Raw genomic sequence first — 21,142 nt, 5'->3', positions numbered from 1 at the left:
AGTATGTCAAAATGAAAACATAACTGTAAATTCAGACACGTGAGGTTGTGCTGAAAAGGATGAAGTAAATAGTTTTTAAAGGTGAAATGTGGAGGGAAAATCAAAAGTAGTTAAAAATGGCCAATTATACCCTGGACCCCAGAGGGTTAAACGTTCTTTTTTCTTTTTTTTTTAAAGTAACGCAATAGTTACTTTTCAAGTAATTAATTACTTTTAGAATATTGTAACTCAGTTACTAACTCAGTTACTTTTTTGAAGAAGTAACTATAATTAATTACTTTTTCAAAGTAACTTGCCCAACACTGTACAGTGACTATGTCAATAATATTGAACTTTAAGGGCACTTTCTGTAGACAAGAGGGTTTAACCAGAAATAAAATGGATTTTTAAAACATTGTTTTATACTATAATTATTTTAAACAAAGCAATGTGTATTAATAAATTACTTTTTTAAATTGGGAGTTTTGTATGTGTACAAATGATGATTTAAGATTTAAAACCTGCTGTTACTGCTAAACTTTCTAAAACATAAAATTCATGAAATAATCAGTGTAAATATGATGATGTTAGAAAAAAATGTAACAGTTTTCAGTTCTAGGAAAGATGATTAAGGTTGATTCACTCAAAGCTTCGACGGATAGCCATAAATAGATTCACCATGGCAACAGGTAAATACTCTACTTAAGTGCAGTGGGCTAAGGACTGTGCTTCATTGTAGACCATTATTTATATTTATCTTTCATAAAAAAGGGAAAAAAAAATTTTTTTCCTGTTCAGGGTTGTTTACTCCTCATTTTACCCAACTTCATTTTTACTTCATGCTGACAAACCTAGACTCCGGCCAAATGATGTATTTAATTTTTACATCTAATTAATCAAATAAATATACAAATATCAATCAAACAGAAAAGACACGTTATATATCCAGTGAAAACAGTTTTTATGATTTCCAACACTTATACATACATTTAAACATTTAATTGTACATTTAAACATTTAATGACTACATTTGAACATTTACACATATTTCAACATGAAAAACAGTAAGAGTGCACTTGGATTGTCTACAGCCTGGATTTAAAAACTACTCTAAGCTACATTTATTTTTAGGGTTTTTTTGGATCTTGGAGAACCAGAAAATTCATCCACCATTGCTACGATTGCTGTCTGCATTAGTCACACTGCTATCATGTGTAGTATTAAAACCACATAAAGATTTCCTTTTTTTAAAAAGCAACACGTTTTTTTCTCAGAAAGCTCAGAAGCTGCACATGAAACAATAAAACTAATGCTAACGTAGACAGGAAACACTACATGTGGCAAGGCAAATTTACTTTGGGATCATGTACCTGCTTCTCATCCTATCCCTTGCATCCTCCTCATTACACTAGCACTCTAGCCATCCTTCTTCACTCTATCCACAAATCTTCTTTGTGGTCTTCCTCCATCTTCAAAAGCATTTGTCCAGTATATACACTGCATCTCCACTGTTTCCACTTTGCTTTTTTTTTTTTTTTTGGTCTCTGAACTGCTCAGCCTTGCCTGTTCCTCTGATGTCTTTTTGATGTCTATTTTCTTTTCCATTCTGGTCTCTCATAGTCAAAATCTTAACATCTCCAACTCTCTCACCTTCAGCTCAGCCTGCTGTCTTTCTTTGCCACCATCCTAAATCCTACATCACAGCCAACCCTCAATGTTTGACCAAAAAACACCTCACAAAACATATAACATACCACCTGGGCTCTTTACAGTTAATTTTAACAAACTCTTAAACAATATTACATGAACAGAAATACATTAATAACTAAACCTAACACTGAAGAAGTTCAAAAAGTTTAAAGAAAAAAATTATACTTTAATAAGCAGTTTGGCTATGCATGGAGCTGCCTTATGCCAGCCAACACAATATTTCAAAATACCTGTGATGACAACAATAGCTCCCATAGCAATAACAAGTGGCAGAAGAAATGTAGCTGGATCACACGCTTCCAATTTCTGGTCAAACTCAAACCCTTCTGGTACTGGCACTGTTGGTGAGAATTAGAAGAGAGGTGTCAGACATGATCTACAGGGTGGGCCGTTTATATGGATACACCGTAATAACATGGGAATGGTTGGTGATATTAAAGTCCTGTTTGTGGCACATCAGTATATGTGAGGGGGCAAACTCCTCACACCACACCATTGTTTTTCTTGTGACAATACCAATAAGTTTGATGTGTCACATGGCCCTCTTCCTATTGAAAAAACAAAAGTTGTATCCAAGATGGCCGACTTCTAAATGGCCACCATGGTCACCACCCATCTTGAGGAGTTTGCCCCCTCACATATACTAATGTGGCACAAACAGGACTTTAATATCGCCAACCATTCCCATGTTATTACGGTGTATCCATATAAATGGCCCACCCTGTACTATTATTGCTTTATGCAGTCTCATCAACAACATGTTTACAGAAAAATACAAAACATTAAATTAAAAGATAAATAAATGCATGTTCCTTTCTCACAACAACAATCTGACACCTGTACTACAAAGCAAGCTTTGGATCTCAAAGAGTCAGCTCTGGGTTTTCAGTGTTGAGCTACATTCACAGAGGATTCTGGTTCAATGAAAAGTTAATGGCATTGGATGACTTCAGATGAGTATAGGAAAAGTAACCTTCAACACAGGTGAGTGTGAGCGGTGAGTGCTTGAAGCTACTACCAATGAGAATGCATTATGCAGTGTACCACCGAGTGACGTTTGACCTGGAAGTAAATACATTTGAGGTTACCTAGGCAATGGAATTATGGGATGTGTGCATGTGACCGGTCGTCTTCAAAGCAATGTGCAATGACTTAATCAATTCCAGTTTGGATGCAGCTTTAGGAAAGCAGTTCACTTCTTATTGGGCTACAACACCACGTGAAACTCAATTGCAGACCTAAGGCTGATCAGTCAGTTGTCTGGAAAACAGCATCAGTAAGAAATTCACATTCACTTTATTACTGACTTCATTAGGTACAGGATGTTTCAAAGATGTAAACACTTTATGTTTACATCTTTGTGTTTACATCTTTACTTCCTGCACAGTGCTCTCTCTCAGTGTACTCAGAGACCAGTTTACCATCAGAAATCTCTGTTTATTACACGATTCACTTACGACTCTGCTGTTGTGTACAGTGCTGTCCACCACTATTTTTTTGTTTGTTTCTTCTTTTAATGACAAAAAAGCCTAATAAAGTGGAACCCCGACTTACGAAATTAATTTGTTCCCGAGGGTCTTTCGTAAGTCGAAACTTTTCGTAAGTCGAAGCACCCAGTGAGTGAGGTGATGCTGAATGATAAGCTATAGGCTAATTGCTAACAACAATAGGTCGCTCAAGAGGTTGTCACATGATCTGGTAGGCATTGTAGGCTCAGCCAATCAGAGCCAGTGGATTTCGTTACACGGGCATTTTGCCTTAACACGGGCAGAAATATTGCCGTTCAGTGCCTTCGTAACTTAAATTTTTTGTTAAATGGGGTATTCGTAAGTCGGGGTTCGACTGTATCTTTTACAAATTATGCCCTCTGCTTCACTTCAGCAGCATCAGGTAATGTTCATATGTTGATTCTGGGTTTTCTTCCGTTTTTGTTCTACTGCAGAATATTTTTAAGGAGGTAATTTGCTATTCTGTGTTTTATCCTCAGTGACATTGATACAAAGGTATGCTGCTGTGATGGTTACACCTCTGATGAAGTCTCACAAGAGTCAGCTTTGTTTTTCTACACAGATATAAAAATATGGATATGCACTGAGAAATGACCAGAAGCATAATAGTTCTGACAGAGTCTAAATTGAATTGAGTCGAATCAAATCAATTCAGGACTTTTGAATCAAAATTTAATCAGTTATTACAATCAGTGACGATACCCAGCCCTTTTAACAGCTAATGTTACAGTTTTCACTGTGTTTGTAAGTCACTCTGCTGACAGTGGACAGAAGCTGAATTTCTGATTGTTTAAAGCAGCTAGATTAATAAACCCAGTGTTGACTTACTGATTGTTTAAACACCTTCATGTGAAACCAAATGAAGAAAAGATAATCTGGATATGTTGAACTTGTTTTGTAGTACAGGCTACAAAAGGAAGAAGATTAATTTCTTCTACAAACTCACCCACTGTCAGCTTGATGATTTTGATGGGCGTAGTCTTTAAAATGGCTGCCTTAGAGTTGTTTGTTCCTACCTGGGTGACATGACACTCGTACGTTCCATCATCATCAAATGTCGTGCCATACAGAAACAATGTTAATTTCCCTTTTTGCATGTCTGTATACATGAGACGTACACGGTTCGCAAGACGTGGCGGCTGAGTGCTTGGATCAGATGCATTGCTCTGGTAAAAAAGTTCATTTCCTAGATACGAGACAGATCTGGTCCACATCACAGCTCCAATGGATTCCTTATTTGGAACCTCGCATGGCAGAATGGCAATTTCTCCAGGTGCAATGTAGACTTTCAGTGGTTCTGAAACGGAGAGGAAACAACACAAAACAGAGCTAATATGATACCAAACAAACCATAATACACTGCATGCTAAATATTTAAAAATTACTGAGAATCACATGAGGAGAATAATTTAGATTCCCCAACTCAAATAGAAATCAACTATAAATTTAAACCTGTCACAGTCTAAGGATCGTCTATTAGATCAAGTAAAACTGGAAAAAATGTCGCTCTCCCTCAAACAGAAACTTGCATTACAGAATTACACTAACATGCTCCAGAGTGGTCAAATGTCACTCAGGTTCCTATTTTTTTGGATTATGGTTCATTGTTGCTTAACATTTCTGTTTTGTTATATTAATTTCTACATTCATCATCTTAAAAATGACTAAAAGAGTAGTTGTAAAATAACAAACTGATCATCTGAAGAGATTTCAGAGCTCACAGTACAGAAACAGCTTTAGTGAAGGTTTAAAAAGGTTTAAGGTTCTTATGGCCTCTGACAGTGGATTCATTTCTGTGCTTGACCTACTGGAACTAAATGCAGTGTTCAGTAGGGATGGGTACCGGTATCTGACATAAACAGTAGTAACCAGACCGAAAAGCAGCGCACATTTTGGTGCTTCATTTTGGTGCTTTCTTTTTTTACTGAGATATCATACACTTTAGATTCTAGCCAATCTACCTTTGCAAGCGTAGTAGGCGGGTCCAGGTACGTACGTTCTTTTAGAGCAGAGCTTAAGATTAAAAATGCCCAAGGCGAAGCGGTCAAAAGTCTGTCTGTACTTCACAGCAAAAGATGCAAACTCAGCAGCCTGCAACAAGTGCTTTAAACTGATACTGTGATACTGTCAAAGGAGGTAACACCTCGAATCTGATGAAACACCTGGCGACGCATAGCGCTTTTTTAAAAGCCGAGAAATGCACCGTATTTGATAGCTTGCTGTGAGACCTCACACCGTGCACATCTACTGCGGGTTGAGTGCCTGTTATTGAACCAGAGTTAGCAACATGAACCCGAAGAATAGAGTCCTGGCCCCTAGCCCTGCGGTGTAGCAGAAAATCACGGGTTATTTTTAGATACCCGTCATACATCGGGTGGCTGTAGCTCAGGTGGCAGAGCGGTTAAGCCACTAACCAGAAGGTCGGTGGTTCGATCCCCGGCTGCTCCAGTCTGCATGCCAAATATCCTTGGGCAAGATACTAACCCCATGTTGCTCTCCGATGCATCCATCGGAGTGTGAATGTGTACGAATGTTAGATACTCAGCACTTAAACTTAGAAGTGCTTGTGTGAATGGGTGTGATTGGGTGAATGAATTAGCTGTATAAAGCGCTTTGAGTGCTCGGACAGAGTAGAAAAGCGCTATATAAGAACCAGTCCATTTACCATACATCGGTCGCTTGTTCATCGAGCGACCACTGTATGCAAAATTTGCAAAAAACCAAAACAAAGACAGCGCAACAGGCACAACAGACTGATACAGTCACAAGACAGTGCAGACACTGCAACAATGACAGTGGGTTGTGCAAAAGACTGAGCACTGTGTGTGTATGAGACTGGGCAGATAAGTGCTTTAAGTAGTGACCTGTATGAACGTGTGTGTCAGTCGACTCACTGAGTGTTTAGGAGTCTGACATGGGGAAGAAACTGTTTCGCAGTCTGGCAATGAGGGCCCGGTACCTCTGGTACCTCTTGCTAGAAGGCAGCAGGGTAAAGAGTGTGTAGGAGGGGTGTGTAGGGTCTTCCACAACTGTGGTTGCTTTGCAGATGCAGCAGGTGTGATCAATGTCTGTGATGGAGGGAAGTGAGGCTCTGTGGTAAAGGCTGTGTAAATTCCAATAAAACTGAGGTTAATTTACTCGGCCCTAAAGATGTTAGAAATATGGTATCTAACCAGATTCTTACTCTGGATGACATTACCTTGACCTCCAGTAACACTGTGAGGAACCTTGGAGTCATTTTTAACCAAGACATGTCCTTCAGTGCACATAATAAACAAATATATAAGACTGCTTTCTTCCATTTGCACAACATCTCATCATCAAATTAGAAATATCCTGTCTCAGAATGACGCTGAAAAACTAGTTCATGCATTTATTACTTCCAGGCTGGACTACTGCAATTCATTATTATCAGGATGTCCTAAAAAGTACATCCTGAGTACTGCTGCTCACCTACAAGGTTGTAAATAATCAGGCCCCATCTTATCTTAATGACCTTGTAGTACCATATCACCCTATTAGAGCACTTCGCTCTCGCACTGCAGGCTTACTTGTTGTTCCTAGAGTATTTAAAACTAGAATGGGAGCCAGCCTTTATGCCCCTCTTCTGTGGAATCAGCTCCCAGTTTTGATCAGGTAACCCTGAATCCTCTCTTATTTATGCTGGATGTTTTTAAACACCTTTCTCCATTTAATTATTAGTTATTATTAATCTCTGGCTCTCTTTTGCAGCATCTTACCCCCCTCACCCAGAACTGGTCATGGCATGTGGCCGCCCCTCCCTGAGTTTGTTTCTGCTGGAGGTTTCTTCCTGTTAATATTTTTTTCTTCCCACTGTCACCAAAGTGCTCGCTCATAGGGGGGTCATATATCATATTTTCTCTCTTGTCTTTGTATTATTGTAGGGTCTTTACCTTGCAGTATAAAGTGCCTAAATGCAACTGTTGTTGTGACTATATAAATAAAGTTGATTTGAATTGAATTACTGGTGACATCAATTTGGATTTAGATTAATAAATCCAGTGTAGATTTACTGATTTAATAACCACCTTCATGTGAAGCCAAATAAAGGAAAAGATCATCTGGATATGTTGAGCTTGTTTTGTAGGCTCCAGGAAGAAGATTAATTTCTTCTACAAACTCACCCATTGTCAGATTGACAGTGTTGATTGGCTTGGTCTTCAAAATGGCCGCCTCAGAGTTGTTTGTTCCTGTCTGGGCGACATGACACTCATACGTTCCAATCTCAGCAAATGTCGCCTCCACTATATACAAAGACAACTGACCATTCCACATGTCTGCATGCAGCAGATATATGCGACTCAGAGAAGGTGACTTCTGAGTGTCTGGATCAGACGCATTGCTTTGGTAAAAAAATACACATTTTGAATCCAAGTAAGACCTGGTCCACATCACAGCCCCAATTGATATATCATTTGGAACGTAACATGGCAGAATGACATTATCTCCAGGAAAAACCTTGAGGCTTGTCGAGTCTGAAAGAGAGAAAAAAAAATACAACACAGACCAGTAAGCTGGAGTTACAGCTGATACCAAACAAACCAGAATACACTGCATGCTGAATATTAGTACAATTACTGAGAATCACATGAGGAGAAACATTTAGAGAGAATCGGTTGCCCACGACACAGATAGAAATCAAATATAAATTTAAACCTTTTACATGTAAGAATCCATTAGATCAAGTAACACTGGAAAATATGTCTCCCTCCCTCAAACAGAAACTTCCTGCTCAGTTGTTTTTGTACACATGTTACATTGCAGCAAAAAAAAAAAAAATCCTGAAATATCTGGTTCCAGCAGCCTCCTTTTTAGGCCAACATCAAAAGCTTTTAGACCCAACATGATGCGTCTCAGATAGGATGAGTCACCCACTTCACCCCAACTCTACAGGTACCATTAGAGTTACCTGTACCTGAGCTGGACTGCAGTAAACACAATCAGGTAAAGACTAGTAGTTGAAAGTATGGAGATAATTCAAAGACAAAGGCATCAATTTAATTAAAAAAAAGAAAAAGCCTCTCCTCTCCCATCATCAAATTGCCTGAAAAAAATTACACAGAAAAAAACACTCTTACAGCACTAATAGAAAATGTATAAATAAATGCCAAAATGTCAAAAAAAATCTATTTTCAGACAATAAGAGAGTACACTATATTATATTAACAGAAACTAGAATGATTTCAGTTTCTGTGAACACCTGGGGAATATCACACTGAAGCTGGACCTTTGTACTTTTAAGCTTTAATATCTGTAAAACCATTAACAACAATTTGTAAAACAACAACTTTTAACTAGAAGTTTATGCCTTAAATATGGAAATTTGTGCATAAAATATCAATCCCCTACCCGCTACACTGTGATTTCAATTGTCTTTGAAATCTGCTGTCAAAGATGGGACATCCAATAATTTCAAGAATCCATCTTTCTGTGTGAGCTTCACCTCTGAGACTTCACATTCATACAGCCATGCGATGTCCCTTAAAGTGTTTTTTTAGATAATAGAATTTTAAAATGTCCTCTACAAAGAGTCATATCAGCAAAATTTCTAACAAAACCCTGATACCTGCTCATATGTTATTGAACATTTAATTTTCTCAAACAAAACAATTATTACAACAGGGACCTAAAAGTTTGCATAATGTACATTGAGAAGTTTATATTTGCCTTAATTATTTTCCGGCAAATCTGGGATGATCGGGTGAAAGGTATTTAATGAACTGATATGGAATGATCCCAAAAATGAAACATTTCAATCTGAAAAATCACTTGAATTAAAAGCCTTCCGAGCTGGGAGTATCTTCACAGATCCAACAGAAACATGTGTCTCATCGCTTTTGATATTTTTTTTTCATGATAAAAAATAAAAAAATATTTCCCCCTTTAATGCCTATTAAGGAAAATTGATCTTGAATCAATGAGTTTTGATGAAAAAGATCAACATTGTGCTCCACATTGAAAAGCATTCTGATTTTTCTTCTGCATTTGATTCAAATTGAGGCTCTGCTGATTAGATATTTTTGTCGTGGTGATTCCGGATAGATCCTTCAGATGGTTTTCATTACTCACACGTGTGAACTTAACACCTGTCTGTCCTCCACCTGTTGATATTTATCAGTAAGACAAACACGCTCTGTCAAAATCCAAACACTAAGTGCAGCACAGGAAGTATCTAACATAGTACAAAGTAAGAGAAATACGCATCTTTGTATATACATGTGTTGCTGCTGGCTGCAAGTCTGACATCAGACATTCAGCCATAAGAGCTGATTTACATCATTCTAATGAAAAACCTCACCTCCAGAAGATGATGGTGACAGACAAAGGAGAATCAAACCCAGCACGGCTCTTCTGGACACGTTCATCTTCGTCGGAAGTAGCAGTAACGTTGAAGAGATGCTTCTTCTTGGTGCGTTAGGGTGCTGTGAGCACTTGTACTCTTGTCTAACTGGACACAGTCTCCACTGTTCAATCGCAGGTTTTCTGCTTCAGCCCATCTGCCTCATCCTTCAGACTGGATGCAGAGTTGGAGGTTTGCTGCTCTCTACTGTTCATGTGTGAACTGCCTTAAATCCACATTCAGTTATTATTAAATCAACACTGAAAGTGCACAAAGAAAAGGAGAATACACATAAGATATTAACATTTGTTTGAGACACTTGCATGTTTGAAATCCTCAAACAAATATTAATATTTGACAAGTATAATCCAAGTAAATAGAAAATGCAGCTTTGAAATGATGATTTCATTTCTTAAGGGGAAAAAAATTATCGAACCTTCCTGGGACCATGTGAAGAAGTAATCCTCCCCCAAACCTGCTATATGGTTATGTTACTACTGGTAGGGGCAATCAACCATTTGTAATAACTGTAAATGAGTCTTTGACATCACTGTGGAGGAATTTTACCCACTCTGCTTTGCAGAATATGCAGCAAACTGAGAAACCAGGAGGAGGCTAAACACTTTTTACAGCACTGTGAATTGGTTTACCGCCCTTTAATGTAAGCAAGATAGACTTTATATGCTAGAAAATGAGATTTATATCTACAATAACGATTTTTAAAAATAGTTGAGTGTTGAATTGCGCACACAGACAGCAGGGGGCATCTGTTTCTGCTGTGATGAACACCATACAAGCTAAAAGAGATCATGCTAAAGGATGTTGAGGCTGTGTGACTCTTAGTCAGTGTGTTGCAACTCTGTTAAATGTGGACTCAAAGACAGATTCACTCATTTCAGAGCAGAGGATATCACTGCCTTGCATGAACTTCATAACAAACATTCATAAAGCTGCTCGGAAATCAGGGAAAGACTTCAGTTCCCACAGTTTTATTCTCCTCTGGTTTAGTTTTAGTCTGAATTTGTCTTCAGTCTGACTTTGATGATAATCAGACTTCTCTGGTGAAATGACCCCCATGGCTCTGAGTTGTGTATTTACACAACTAACAGAAGAAGACGGCCGTAGTGATAGACGGAGCGGTTCCGAACAACAGCAACATCAGGAAGAAGGAACGCAAGAAGCTGGAGAAATAAAAAAGCCTCAGTGAAGTGCTGGAGAAGATGTGGAGGGTGAAGGTAACAGGAACAGCTAAGCGACTGCGCAGGACCCTCAAGCTCCCAGGCCTCTGGTAGATATTATCATATAATTATAAATTATTATTGTAAAATAAGTGGATTTTATAAATATCCTGAACAGAAATGTTAAGTTATTTAATTGCAAAGATGGTGACTAAAGCTTTAATTTCAGGTGGAAAAAATTTGATTTTATAATTAAGGCATAAAAACTGTACTGGACCAAAATCAGAAATGTGCAGAGTGCAGCAAACAGGGGCGGTCCTAGCATGTTTGGTGCCCTAGGCTCTGCAGTCGTTCACTTTTCTGTTTCACCTTATGAATAAAAGATACATAAGCTGAGAGTGTTTCTCAAAACTGGGTTGTTAATTTTAATCTCTTTGTCTTGTTTTCAGAAAACATCAAATTTTAATGAATTTAAAACAATAATATTCTGCATGTACACGCATGAAATACATAATATTTTAGGTTCTTCATTTGATGTAAAACTGCTTCCAGGTTTGTTACACCAACTGTTTCACTTCATAGATGCTTATTTTTCTGATCTAGTTTTTTTTTCTTTCTGAAAATCTAAAATTTTACAATCCTACTATTTATCCTAATATGATTTATCCTAAGGTCCCAAAGAAGGATTTACTTACTTGGACTAACATGAACAAAGAATAAAGTCAAAAAATGCTTGCAGCGTCTAGTGCTTTCAACTAGGACATCTTGTTTATTTATTATATGTATTAATTATATATAAAGTATTGAATTATTGCAGTCAACAGTGAGAGGACATTTATTCTCTCGGCATCTGTAGCTCTAGTATCTCCAGTAGCCAGAGCTGGAGATTTTCATGAATGGGAGTCACTGGTAGGATCAAGAACAAGGGTGGTGGCATTTGGAAAAAAAAGTCAAAGAGAACATATGGCATTAATTCTACTTTAATTAAATGCTTATTTTGTATTATTTTATTATAATTTAACATGTACTTTACAACGGACAAAACACATGACATGCTGCGAAAAGTAGGGGAGACCGGGGATAGTTGTAACGTGGGTCAGTTGTAACACTTCCAATTTCTCCAATCAGGGCTAAGTTTCAAATGATGTGACTCATCCTGTACATGCCCAATTCAGTTCTGCTATCACATGTGCAAAATCAGCACATTTTGTCAAACACAGACAATTTAACACGAAAAAAAGTAATTTGTATGCCAAAAAGTAAGTTTTTCTACTTTATTTCAATTTCTAATAGAATTATCTGCTTTGCAGTTAAACTCATCAAACTTAAATTATGTTATTTGTATGTCTATGGGGATATATTCTGTGTAGGTCTTTAGTGCTAATGTTTTAGCCGTTGGCTGTAATGTTAGCTAGTTCATAGCTATAGGAGTCTGGGTCAGTTGTAACAGCAACAGTCTGGGTTAGTTGTAACAATAATGCAGATGTTACAACTTACCACACTATTACTTTAACTTATATTAAACAAGTTGGGGCAACGACATCAGCAGAGAGAGGTTCACTGGGCGCTTTTGTATATGCGGTTAATGCCATTGGCAACACAATTCCTCCACTGTTTGTGTTCCCACACATACATTATGCAGACCACTGTGTCAGAGATGGACCAGTAGGAAGTATTGGTAGTGGAAATAAATCAAGATGGGTGCAAGAAGCAGATTTCCTCATCTTTCTGAAGCACTTTGCAAACCACACCAAGGTAAGCCATGATAAAAAGTAATGGAATTGCGATGCTGGTGAACAACTACACTTTTTCAGCTTCATTGTTATGTTCAAAATTGGTGCAAGAGTTGTAGGTTATAATGCCCACTGAGCCAATGAGGCCAAACTCAAGGAAGACCAACCAAAATTAATGAAATATTCAGTTGCAGAAAATTCCATAATTTGTCTTTTTGGGGGGGGGTTGGCATATGTTCAAAAGCTAGATTTCTGCATTCTGTCACACACACACACATAGCTACATAAATGGCTCTAAGTGCATTCATGTGTTGAATAAACAAAGATTACATGTTAATGTTTTGTTAGTACCCTTATTTCATTGTGTTACATTTCACCCCAGGATATGTTACAACTAACCCAGACTATGGGGTTAATTGTAACATTTCACTCTTTGTGTTTGAGACCATACCATGCAATGGGTAATTGTGCTGCAGAGAAAATAGATGCACTATTTAATAGCCGAGACATGTAAATACTTTTCATTACATTTTGAATCCACTACCTTAAAAGAGCTCCAATTTACAGACAGAAATGTGAAAAATGTTACAACTATCCCCGGTCTCCCCTATTCCCTTGAGTGGGTAGTAGCATAGCTGGACTGGCCATCGGGCATACCGGGCATCTGCCCGGTGGGCTGATGGTGATTTTTGTTTTTAATGGGCTGACGGTTTTTTTGTTTGTTTGTTTTTTGTAACGGTATAAACAATGAAAGGTGGTGGATTGGCCAAATGGTCATGATCGACTCTGGGCTGGACCAATTACAGCCGATGAGGTCGAACTTTAAAGTTCCGTATTTAGGTGTAAAGGAACGTCATTTGTCCCGAACTTCAGCAAAAAATTTAAAAAAGACACAAAGCTGGAGTTATTCTGTGTCTTTACGCTGCAGAGCTGCCTCTTCTTCTCTCATTCTCTCCCCCTCCATCTCCTGTTGCTACTTCAATCATGAAACTGATCAATGATCAGCTGATCGGCTTTGCTGTCCTAAGTCCCGTCTCGTTTGTTTATCCCCCACTTTGCGCCAGAAAGACGAAACCAGTGGATGTCGCGCTAAACAACAGCAACACGTTTAAGCTTGATAAGCTGTTGTTATAATTTATTTGATATTACTTTCTAGTATCAGCTGATGTTTGCTGGAGCCACAGCCATATACTTTTCTTTCTTATTCTCATTTAAAATGTCTAGGTTTTAATAAATACACCTGAATCTTACAACCAAAGTGGTCATCTGATGTAAAATATATAAAAATTCATTATTGTATATAGTAAATATTAAGTTTAATATATGCCCTAATAAGCTATAGTACCATGTGTGCAGTCTGCAATTCTGTTGCAGAAAGATACTGAATCTATTTAATTACTGTAGAAGAATAACTGGTTTCTGTGCATTTGTTTTACCCTGGCAATAAATTAAAGTCGATCACGTCGATTAAGCATCATGAGGTGGAGGGTGGGGGGTGGTCCCCTATTTTTTTGCCGGGAGTTGGCAACCCTGCTAGTTAGGTATATGTAATTATTGATTAGGTTGTTTGATATTTCTGGTAAGTACTGTTGTAGTGTAGGTTTACGTTTATTCGATTGATACATATATACCAACAAGACAGTGTACATCACTGTCACAACAGCATTTGTTTTCATTCAAAGGCTTTATGGCTTTTCCTATAATACCTGGTGGGCCGTTCTCTAGTCAAAATGCCCGGGCTGATTTTTCCAGTCCAGTCCTGGGTAGTAGGTACATTTATTGTTAGGATAACTCCAAAAATGGTGCTCCTGTGTGGTAACTCGCAAAAACAAAGAGAATTTTTTTTTCAAAGCAGTTTTATTTATTTAACTTCACTTCTGGACATAATTGGCAAGCTAGTGAAACAATAATAGGCATCTATCTGTATATTATGAAAATGATGTTAAAAAAAAACAACAAATAATCAACTCTGAACAACCTCTGAAATAATTCATACACCACATAATCACATGACATTTTCCCTTTCCACCTTTCAGACACAAATTAGCAAGCACAATGCAAGAAGAAAGGAAAAACTACTTCACACTCAAGTCAAGTGTAACACTGGTGGTGCAATACTAGTAGTGGGCATGTAAGACCTGTTAGTGCTACTTCTTGCCTTCTTTGCCTGTAGTACTGGCAGTATAGTTACCTTTAACCACAGTACGAGGACAGAAGGGAAATATGGACCAGATCAGACAGGTTCTAGATTCGTAGGAGCCAAGGGTGTATGACAACAGAGGACTTGTACACAGTAGGTGTAGAAAACACAATTGCATTTATTAGCAATTATTAAAGTTTAGCAGGTTGTGCACATTTAACAAAAGTAGAGCGCGCTTCTTGAAAACAAAATAAAATAAACCCCACAAATAGTCGACCCAAGGATATATTGTCTTTTGTGTCTTTTTCAAAGTCAATTTCAGTCTTTCAATGTTCACTAGTCACTCAGTGTGTTTGTAACCAGTCGGGTTACAATCTACCAGTTCATCCGGCTCTTTGGGCTGGGCTCGCCATCCAGTACTGGAAAAGGGATCCTCGATTCTTCTCAGGTCCTCAAAACCAATCCAATCCAAATAAGCAAAGGGAAAAAACCTGACCTGGGGACCAGGCCAGAACACAGTAGTTCAACATTTAAGCTATCATATCTATAACTTATTATTACTACTGGTTGCTTGTAGTGTTTCTAAATTTCTTTCAAAATATTCCATGTTGTACAACAAATTATTCTCATTTCAAAAGGGAAAAAGTGCATAGGAAACACACATTTAAAATAATACAAAATAGCTCAGCAGTGCATTAAAAATACACATTGGCTTGAGATTTATCAAGTTTCAGCTAGGTAAAGTGCAAGTGAAGGCACTTAGTTTCACGTTTCTAATACTTAGTGTGCAGAACTATAATTAGCACCATGAGAAAAGTGAACATGTGCTAACATAACAACTTCGCACAAAACCATACATTATTCGTCAATACCACAGTAATGTGACATAAACCTTTAAAGAACATCTCGTATAAAGTGCAGCAGACTCAGTGCTAGTTGCTTTAGCCTCGGAAAAGGCACTTTCATTGCAAAATGGCTAACGGAAGTTAGCATCGGAGCTAGCGGCGAGTAGCATGCTATGCTAGCGCACATGCGCTGCCTGGGACTTACCATGTGAAGCAACAAATGCTGCACGGGGCTTCACAGTGCTCACGCTGGCTCACGGAATACAGTAATACAGTAATACAGTAATGGAATACAGTATCACCCTTATTATTCTCGCCGAAAAAAGGATTTTCACTATCCAGCTAGCTTCTTCGCTGCACGGGTAAACTGATCTTTCACCGTCTGTGTCTCTGGCGTATCTGACTGGCACACGAAGGCGCACACACAGGTGTCTGAGCAGCGCACAGACTGGGGGAGGGTCAGACCGGCCAATGATTGGTTGCTCAGTGGATCTAACCAAACACTCTACAGGACTAAGTCCTGCCCCCACACCATTTATATATTACATATACATATGTACATATTAATTAAACTTATGTTTACATGCTTTATCAGTATTTATTATAATTAACTTTGTTTTTATCAATATTTATTCCCATTGTTACGAGTATGAATATTTATACTTTTAATCCTGTTTTTAACACTGGGTTACACTATCCCCCCTTAGAATCATGCAAGTCCCTTTGCATGGGATAGCTAAACGGTAATGACAGGGGAACCAGCATTCATGGGGATGACCACAGAATCTTGTTCTGTCAAGGCACTGGTAAAAGCCAGGCTTAGACCTTGAAACAGGGACTGGGCAATGGAAATAAGAGGATTTCCCAACTGACTATATTGCAGTCGTTCTGGTTGGGTTCTTGTTCTCTCTGAGCGCCTTACAGTCGCTGTGGCTTCACTCTCAGTATCTGACTGACTTGAGTTCGCTTGATTATCATTTGAGTTGTCTTCTTCCACTGGCCCATCACAGGTAGATCCATCGGGTAAGTTAGCGGCACTCTCGTTTTCATTGTCAGTGTTTGAGTGTTCCACCATGGTTTCACTCTCCTCTAGGCTTCCACTCTCCTTTAGGCTTCCACATCCAAGTGGATTTCCACATTCAGGTATGTTGTCACATCCGGTTAAATTGTCACCTCCAAGCAAGTTGTCATGTTCATGTAAGTTGTCTCCCCGGGGCAAATGAGTTTCAGCATGATCGTGACCATTAGGGTGTGTCTTTGGCTGGGGAATCTCATAGACTCGAGTAACCTTCATGGGCTCTTGAAAAGGTTCCTCTCTGAACCAACAGACATCCTCATCTTCCAGTTCTGAATGATCACATTCCTCATGTTGTTTAGGTGATTGCCTTGTTTTTGGTTTGCGTACATGAGTTGGTTGGACAGGTTTCTCTTCAACAGGGGCAAGAAAACCACAAGGGAGCAAGAGATCGCGGTGGACTGTGCGGACTGGGCCCTCTTTTGTTAAGGGTTTTATACTGTAGACGGGCAAGTCACCTGCTTGGTTCACCACAACGTGAATATCAGTCTCCCACTTGTCGGCTAGCTTGTGCTTGCCTCTGAGACGGACTGCACGCACCAAAACTCTGTCACCTGGCTCTAGTTTTGAGGGTTTCACTCGCATATCAAATCTTGTTTTGTTTCTTTCTGCCATTTTGTTAGCATGGTCTGTTGCTAGTTTGTAGGTCTCTTGTAGAGTTGCCTTTAGTTTTGTTATGTACTGAGAATGCGACTTGAAACTTTTGTTGTTAAAGGGCAGCCCAAATGCTAGATCGACTGGCAATCTTGGCTGACGGCCAAACATTAACTCATATGGGGCAAAACCAGTTGTATCGTTTTTCGTACAATTGTACGCATGAACGAGTGGTTTGACATAGTTATGCCACTGAGTTTTGTCCTTTTCCTCAAGAGTACCTAGCATACTTAGTAACGTTCTATTGAAACGTTCTACTGGGTTCCCTCTGGGGTGATAGGGTGTTGTCCGGATTTTGCGAATGCCCATGATCTTGCAAAGCTCTTGGATAATGTGGGACTCGAAGTCGGGACCTTGATCGTTATGCAATCGTTCGGGTATCCCGTAGTGGACTATGAAGTTGTCCCAAAGGGCTTTTGCAACGGTCTGAGCTTTCTGATTGCTGGTAGGGATGGCTAATGAATATTTCGTGAAATGATCGGTTAATACAAGCACATCCTTTACATTACTTCGATCAGGCTCAATGGACAGGAAGTCCATGCAGACTAATTCGAGGGGTCTGGTGGATTTGATATTCACAAGTGGAGCTGCTTTTTCTGGAGGAGTTTTACGTCTTACACAGCGGTTGCATGTTTTGATCTTATGTTCTATATATGCTGCCATGCGAGGCCAATAGAACCTTGTTCGGGCAAGATCTAAGGTACGTTCAGTGCCTAAGTGGCCCATGTCACAGTGGAGGCTTTGGAAGACTGGGTCACGGAGCTGTTCAGGTAAGACAAGCTGGTAAGTAACATCTCCTCCATCTTGGCGAGTTCGGTACAGGATGTTATTGTGCATCTCCAATCGATTGAACTCTCGGAGTAGAAGGTTGATGTCAGGAAGTTCAGCTCGCACAGTTGGTGGGACCTTTTCTCCAGTTTCAATTTGTGCAATGACTTCCCTCAGACAAGGGTCTGTTCTTTGTTCGTTTGTGATCTGTTCAGGGGACATATGGGGTATAACAGGAAGACCACCACAGTCATTTTCATTGACAAAGTCACCTGGAATGGCAGCTGCAGAAATGGCTAGCGAGTGAACCAAAGGGATGGTGTCATTTTGAGAGCTGCATACAAGGTGTTTCTCACAAATAGCAGACACTACTTCAGGACTTAAACTGCTGTCAGGTAGGGACAGGTGAGTCTGTGTGAACTGCTGTATGCGGTCAAGCTCTTTTTGGGACACTGCGTCGTTAAGCAACTCGCCATGTGGCCGTCTAGAAAGGCCATCTGCATCTGAGTTAAGCTTGCCTGCTCTGTACTGGAGCTTAAAGCTAAACGTTGACAGGGCAGCTAGCCATCTGTAACTCATGGCATCCATCTTAGCAGTAGTTAATATGTATGTCAGAGGATTACTGTCTGTTACGACAATAAACTGATTTCCATATAAGTAATCTGCAAACTTTTCCGTCACTGCCCACTTCAAGGCTAAGAACTCTAACTTATGGGCGGGATAACGAGATTCACTCCTAGACAACCCACGGCTTGCATAAGCTATCACCCTGGTCTGGCCATTCTGCTCTTGATAGAGCGCGGCGCCAAGCCCTGTAGTGCTGGCGTCGGTATGGAGCGTATATGGCAGTTTAGGGTCAGCAAAACCCAATACAGGCGCAGTACTGAGCTTTTCAATGATGGTTCTGAAAGCAAGATCACAAGAGGGAGTCCATCGTTTGCCGAAAGGTGTCTTGGGGTCATGGTACTGGACAGACTTAGCTTTAGGCTTTGTGCTTTTGCGCAAAGGAGGGTAGCCTGATGTTAAGTCAGTGAGGGGCTTAACGATACTCGAATAGTTCTTAATGAACCGCCTGTAGTACCCTGAAAAGCCTAAGAATGAGCGGAGCTGTTTAAGATCACGGGGCACAGGCCAGGTACTTAAGGCTTCCACCTTTTCAGGGTCAGTCTCCACTCCCTTGCTGGACACAATATGCCCAAGATATCTGACAGAAGTTTGGAAAAACTTGCATTTTTCGGGTGAGAGTTTGAGCCCATATTCTTTCAGGCGATCAAGAACTTTCATTAAGCGAGCCTCATGTTCTTCAAGTGTCTTGGAGAATACAATGATGTCATCAAGAAACACGATCACCTCACGCAGGTTCATGTCGCCCATACATTTCTCCATGAGCCGCTGGAATGTGCTGGGGGAGTTTGTAATGCCTTGGGGCATTCTATTAAATTCCCAAAAGCCGATGGGACATACGAACGCCGTCTTTGGTTTGTCCAGCTCCTCCATCTCAATTTGGTAGTACCCAGATTTTAAATCCAGGACAGAGAACCATTGCGACCCGATCAAGGTGGAAAACGTTTCCTCCAAATTGGGGAGGAAACCCCTCGATAGTGAAAGGATTTTCACTATCCAGCTAGCTTCTTCGCTGCACGGGTAAACTGATCTTTCACCGTCTGTGTCTCTGGCGTATCTGACTGGCACACGAAGGCGCACACACAGGTGTCTGAGCAGCGCACAGACTGGGGGAGGGTCAGACCGGCCAATGATTGGTTGCTCAGTGGATCTAACCAAACACTCTACAGGACTAAGTCCTGCCCCCACACCATTTATATATTACATATACATATGTACATATTAATTAAACTTATGTTTACATGCTTTATCAGTATTTATTATAATTAACTTTGTTTTTATCAATATTTATTCCCATTGTTACGAGTATGAATATTTATACTTTTAATCCTGTTTTTAACACTGGGTTACACAAGTCTCAACAAATCGATCGATAAGCTGTGACACAGATTTGGAGGATAACTTTGGTCCACTTCTTTACTGGCCTCTCTTCCCACTGACAACGAGGCCCATAAAAAGGAAAAAATGTCATTCAGTGAAGCACCAAATCCAAGTGATGTAATTGGTTGACCCGCATGATGGAAACAAATAATTATATAAAATCACATTTAGAGAAAGCATAATATTTTAGGTTCTTCCCATCTTAGGAACACACTGGAACATGTCAGCTTTGCTGGTTGTTTTTCATTTTTACCCCCTCACGTTACTATTTTATGTTTGGTGTAATAACTAAAAAGTAAAACTGGCTTATTTAAATGGATTTTGATTTAATATTATGAATACTGAAAGAAACAGAAAATACAAAAGGGATAACAGAATTGTTTTGGTTTTTCCCTCAGTAAATATAAAAGCACTAATAAAAAAAGCCCCAATTGAAGTCTAAGGAGAAGCCAAGAGTTGACATCACAGTGGAACTGTGAAAACAGGAGCAGTCTTCATAAACTGCACTGTGAAGAGTGAAGAAGACAGATTAGATGAGGATTGAATATGTTTATAGATGGAGTACTGAAACACATCTATCCACCCTTTGGAGAACATATGTAGGACAACAGAACATTAATCATGTTCTTGATAATTGGAGGTTGTGGGTGCATGAGGTGTGGCAGGTGGTGGGCCAGAACCATCTCCCAGGCATCCACCAGATGGACATTCAATCCTTTGAATATAGCCTTGAGTGCCTTTAGCCGCTGAAAAGTGGCCCAGTCGCTGTTAACAAATGCGCCAAGAAGTGTATAAAGTTTGGGATTTCCAGTCCGAATGACAACCACTATGCCTGGAGCCCTGGACAGTAGCCGTACCACTCCACTGCGGATGGTCATCAGTCGACGGATGTAGAACCCAATAGGGAAATTGTCAAAGTGTGCCCAGATGCCAAAAACTACTACAGTGTTACTGCCTCCAAGCACATTGTCCAGCTCATTGGCAATATAATGCAGCTCCATGGATGGGACATTGACAGTACGTAGAGGAGGACCATGGGTGCGGTACCTTACAAAGATGTTATTCGCATGGTCCAGGGCCGTTAAAGGTCCAACTGATTTGTGGCTATGCAGGTTAAACTCCTTTAGATCTAAAAGAATTCCAAAGGAAATAAGTTAAACTACATGAATAAAATAGTGTGAATAAAT

General features: G+C 39.5%; 2 protein-coding genes across 2 annotated transcripts in view; both read right to left on the bottom strand.

Moving 5' to 3' along the window:
• Positions 1-449: 449 nt before the first annotated feature.
• On the bottom strand, positions 450-13,080 carry LOC146523138 (uncharacterized). The gene is made up of 4 exons (XM_085145376.1): positions 9,517-13,080; positions 7,343-7,693; positions 4,144-4,494; positions 450-2,027 (listed from the first exon to the last, which is right to left on the bottom strand). Exons 1-4 carry the CDS (start codon positions 9,581-9,583, stop codon positions 1,849-1,851), a joined length of 948 nt encoding a protein of 315 aa, XP_085001502.1. The 5' UTR covers positions 9,584-13,080; the 3' UTR covers positions 450-1,848.
• Positions 13,081-13,083: 3 nt separating this feature from the next.
• Positions 13,084-21,142, bottom strand: part of LOC146523135 (NXPE family member 3-like) — a 45,859-nt gene continuing 37,800 nt past the window's right edge. The window contains exons 6-7 of the mRNA XM_085145162.1: positions 19,938-21,084; positions 13,084-14,572 (exon numbers count right to left, since the gene is read on the bottom strand). Coding sequence (XP_085001288.1) covers positions 20,531-21,084 — 554 coding nt within the window. The 3' untranslated portion in view covers positions 13,084-14,572; positions 19,938-20,530. The remainder of the gene's footprint in view (positions 14,573-19,937; positions 21,085-21,142) is intronic.

The sequence above is a fragment of the Neolamprologus multifasciatus genome, chromosome 3, assembly GCF_963576455.1.
Source record: "Neolamprologus multifasciatus chromosome 3, fNeoMul1.2, whole genome shotgun sequence".
Lineage (NCBI taxonomy): Eukaryota > Metazoa > Chordata > Actinopteri > Cichliformes > Cichlidae > Neolamprologus > Neolamprologus multifasciatus.
The sequence above is the reverse complement of the archived record's forward strand: the minus strand, read 5'-3'. Positions and strand labels throughout refer to the sequence as shown.

Excerpts from the sequence above, each read along its gene's own strand:
- LOC146523138 (XM_085145376.1), bottom strand. The coding sequence starts at position 9,583 with ATGAACGTGTCCAGAAGAGCCGTGCTGGGTTTGATTCTCCTTTGTCTG. Across the intron at positions 7,694-9,516 it reads GTCACCATCATCTTCTGGAG|ACTCGACAAGCCTCAAGGTT; the intron begins GTGAGGTTTTTC and ends TCTCTCTTTCAG. Across the intron at positions 4,495-7,342 it reads CACTGTCAATCTGACAATGG|AACCACTGAAAGTCTACATT; the intron begins GTGAGTTTGTAG and ends TCTCCGTTTCAG.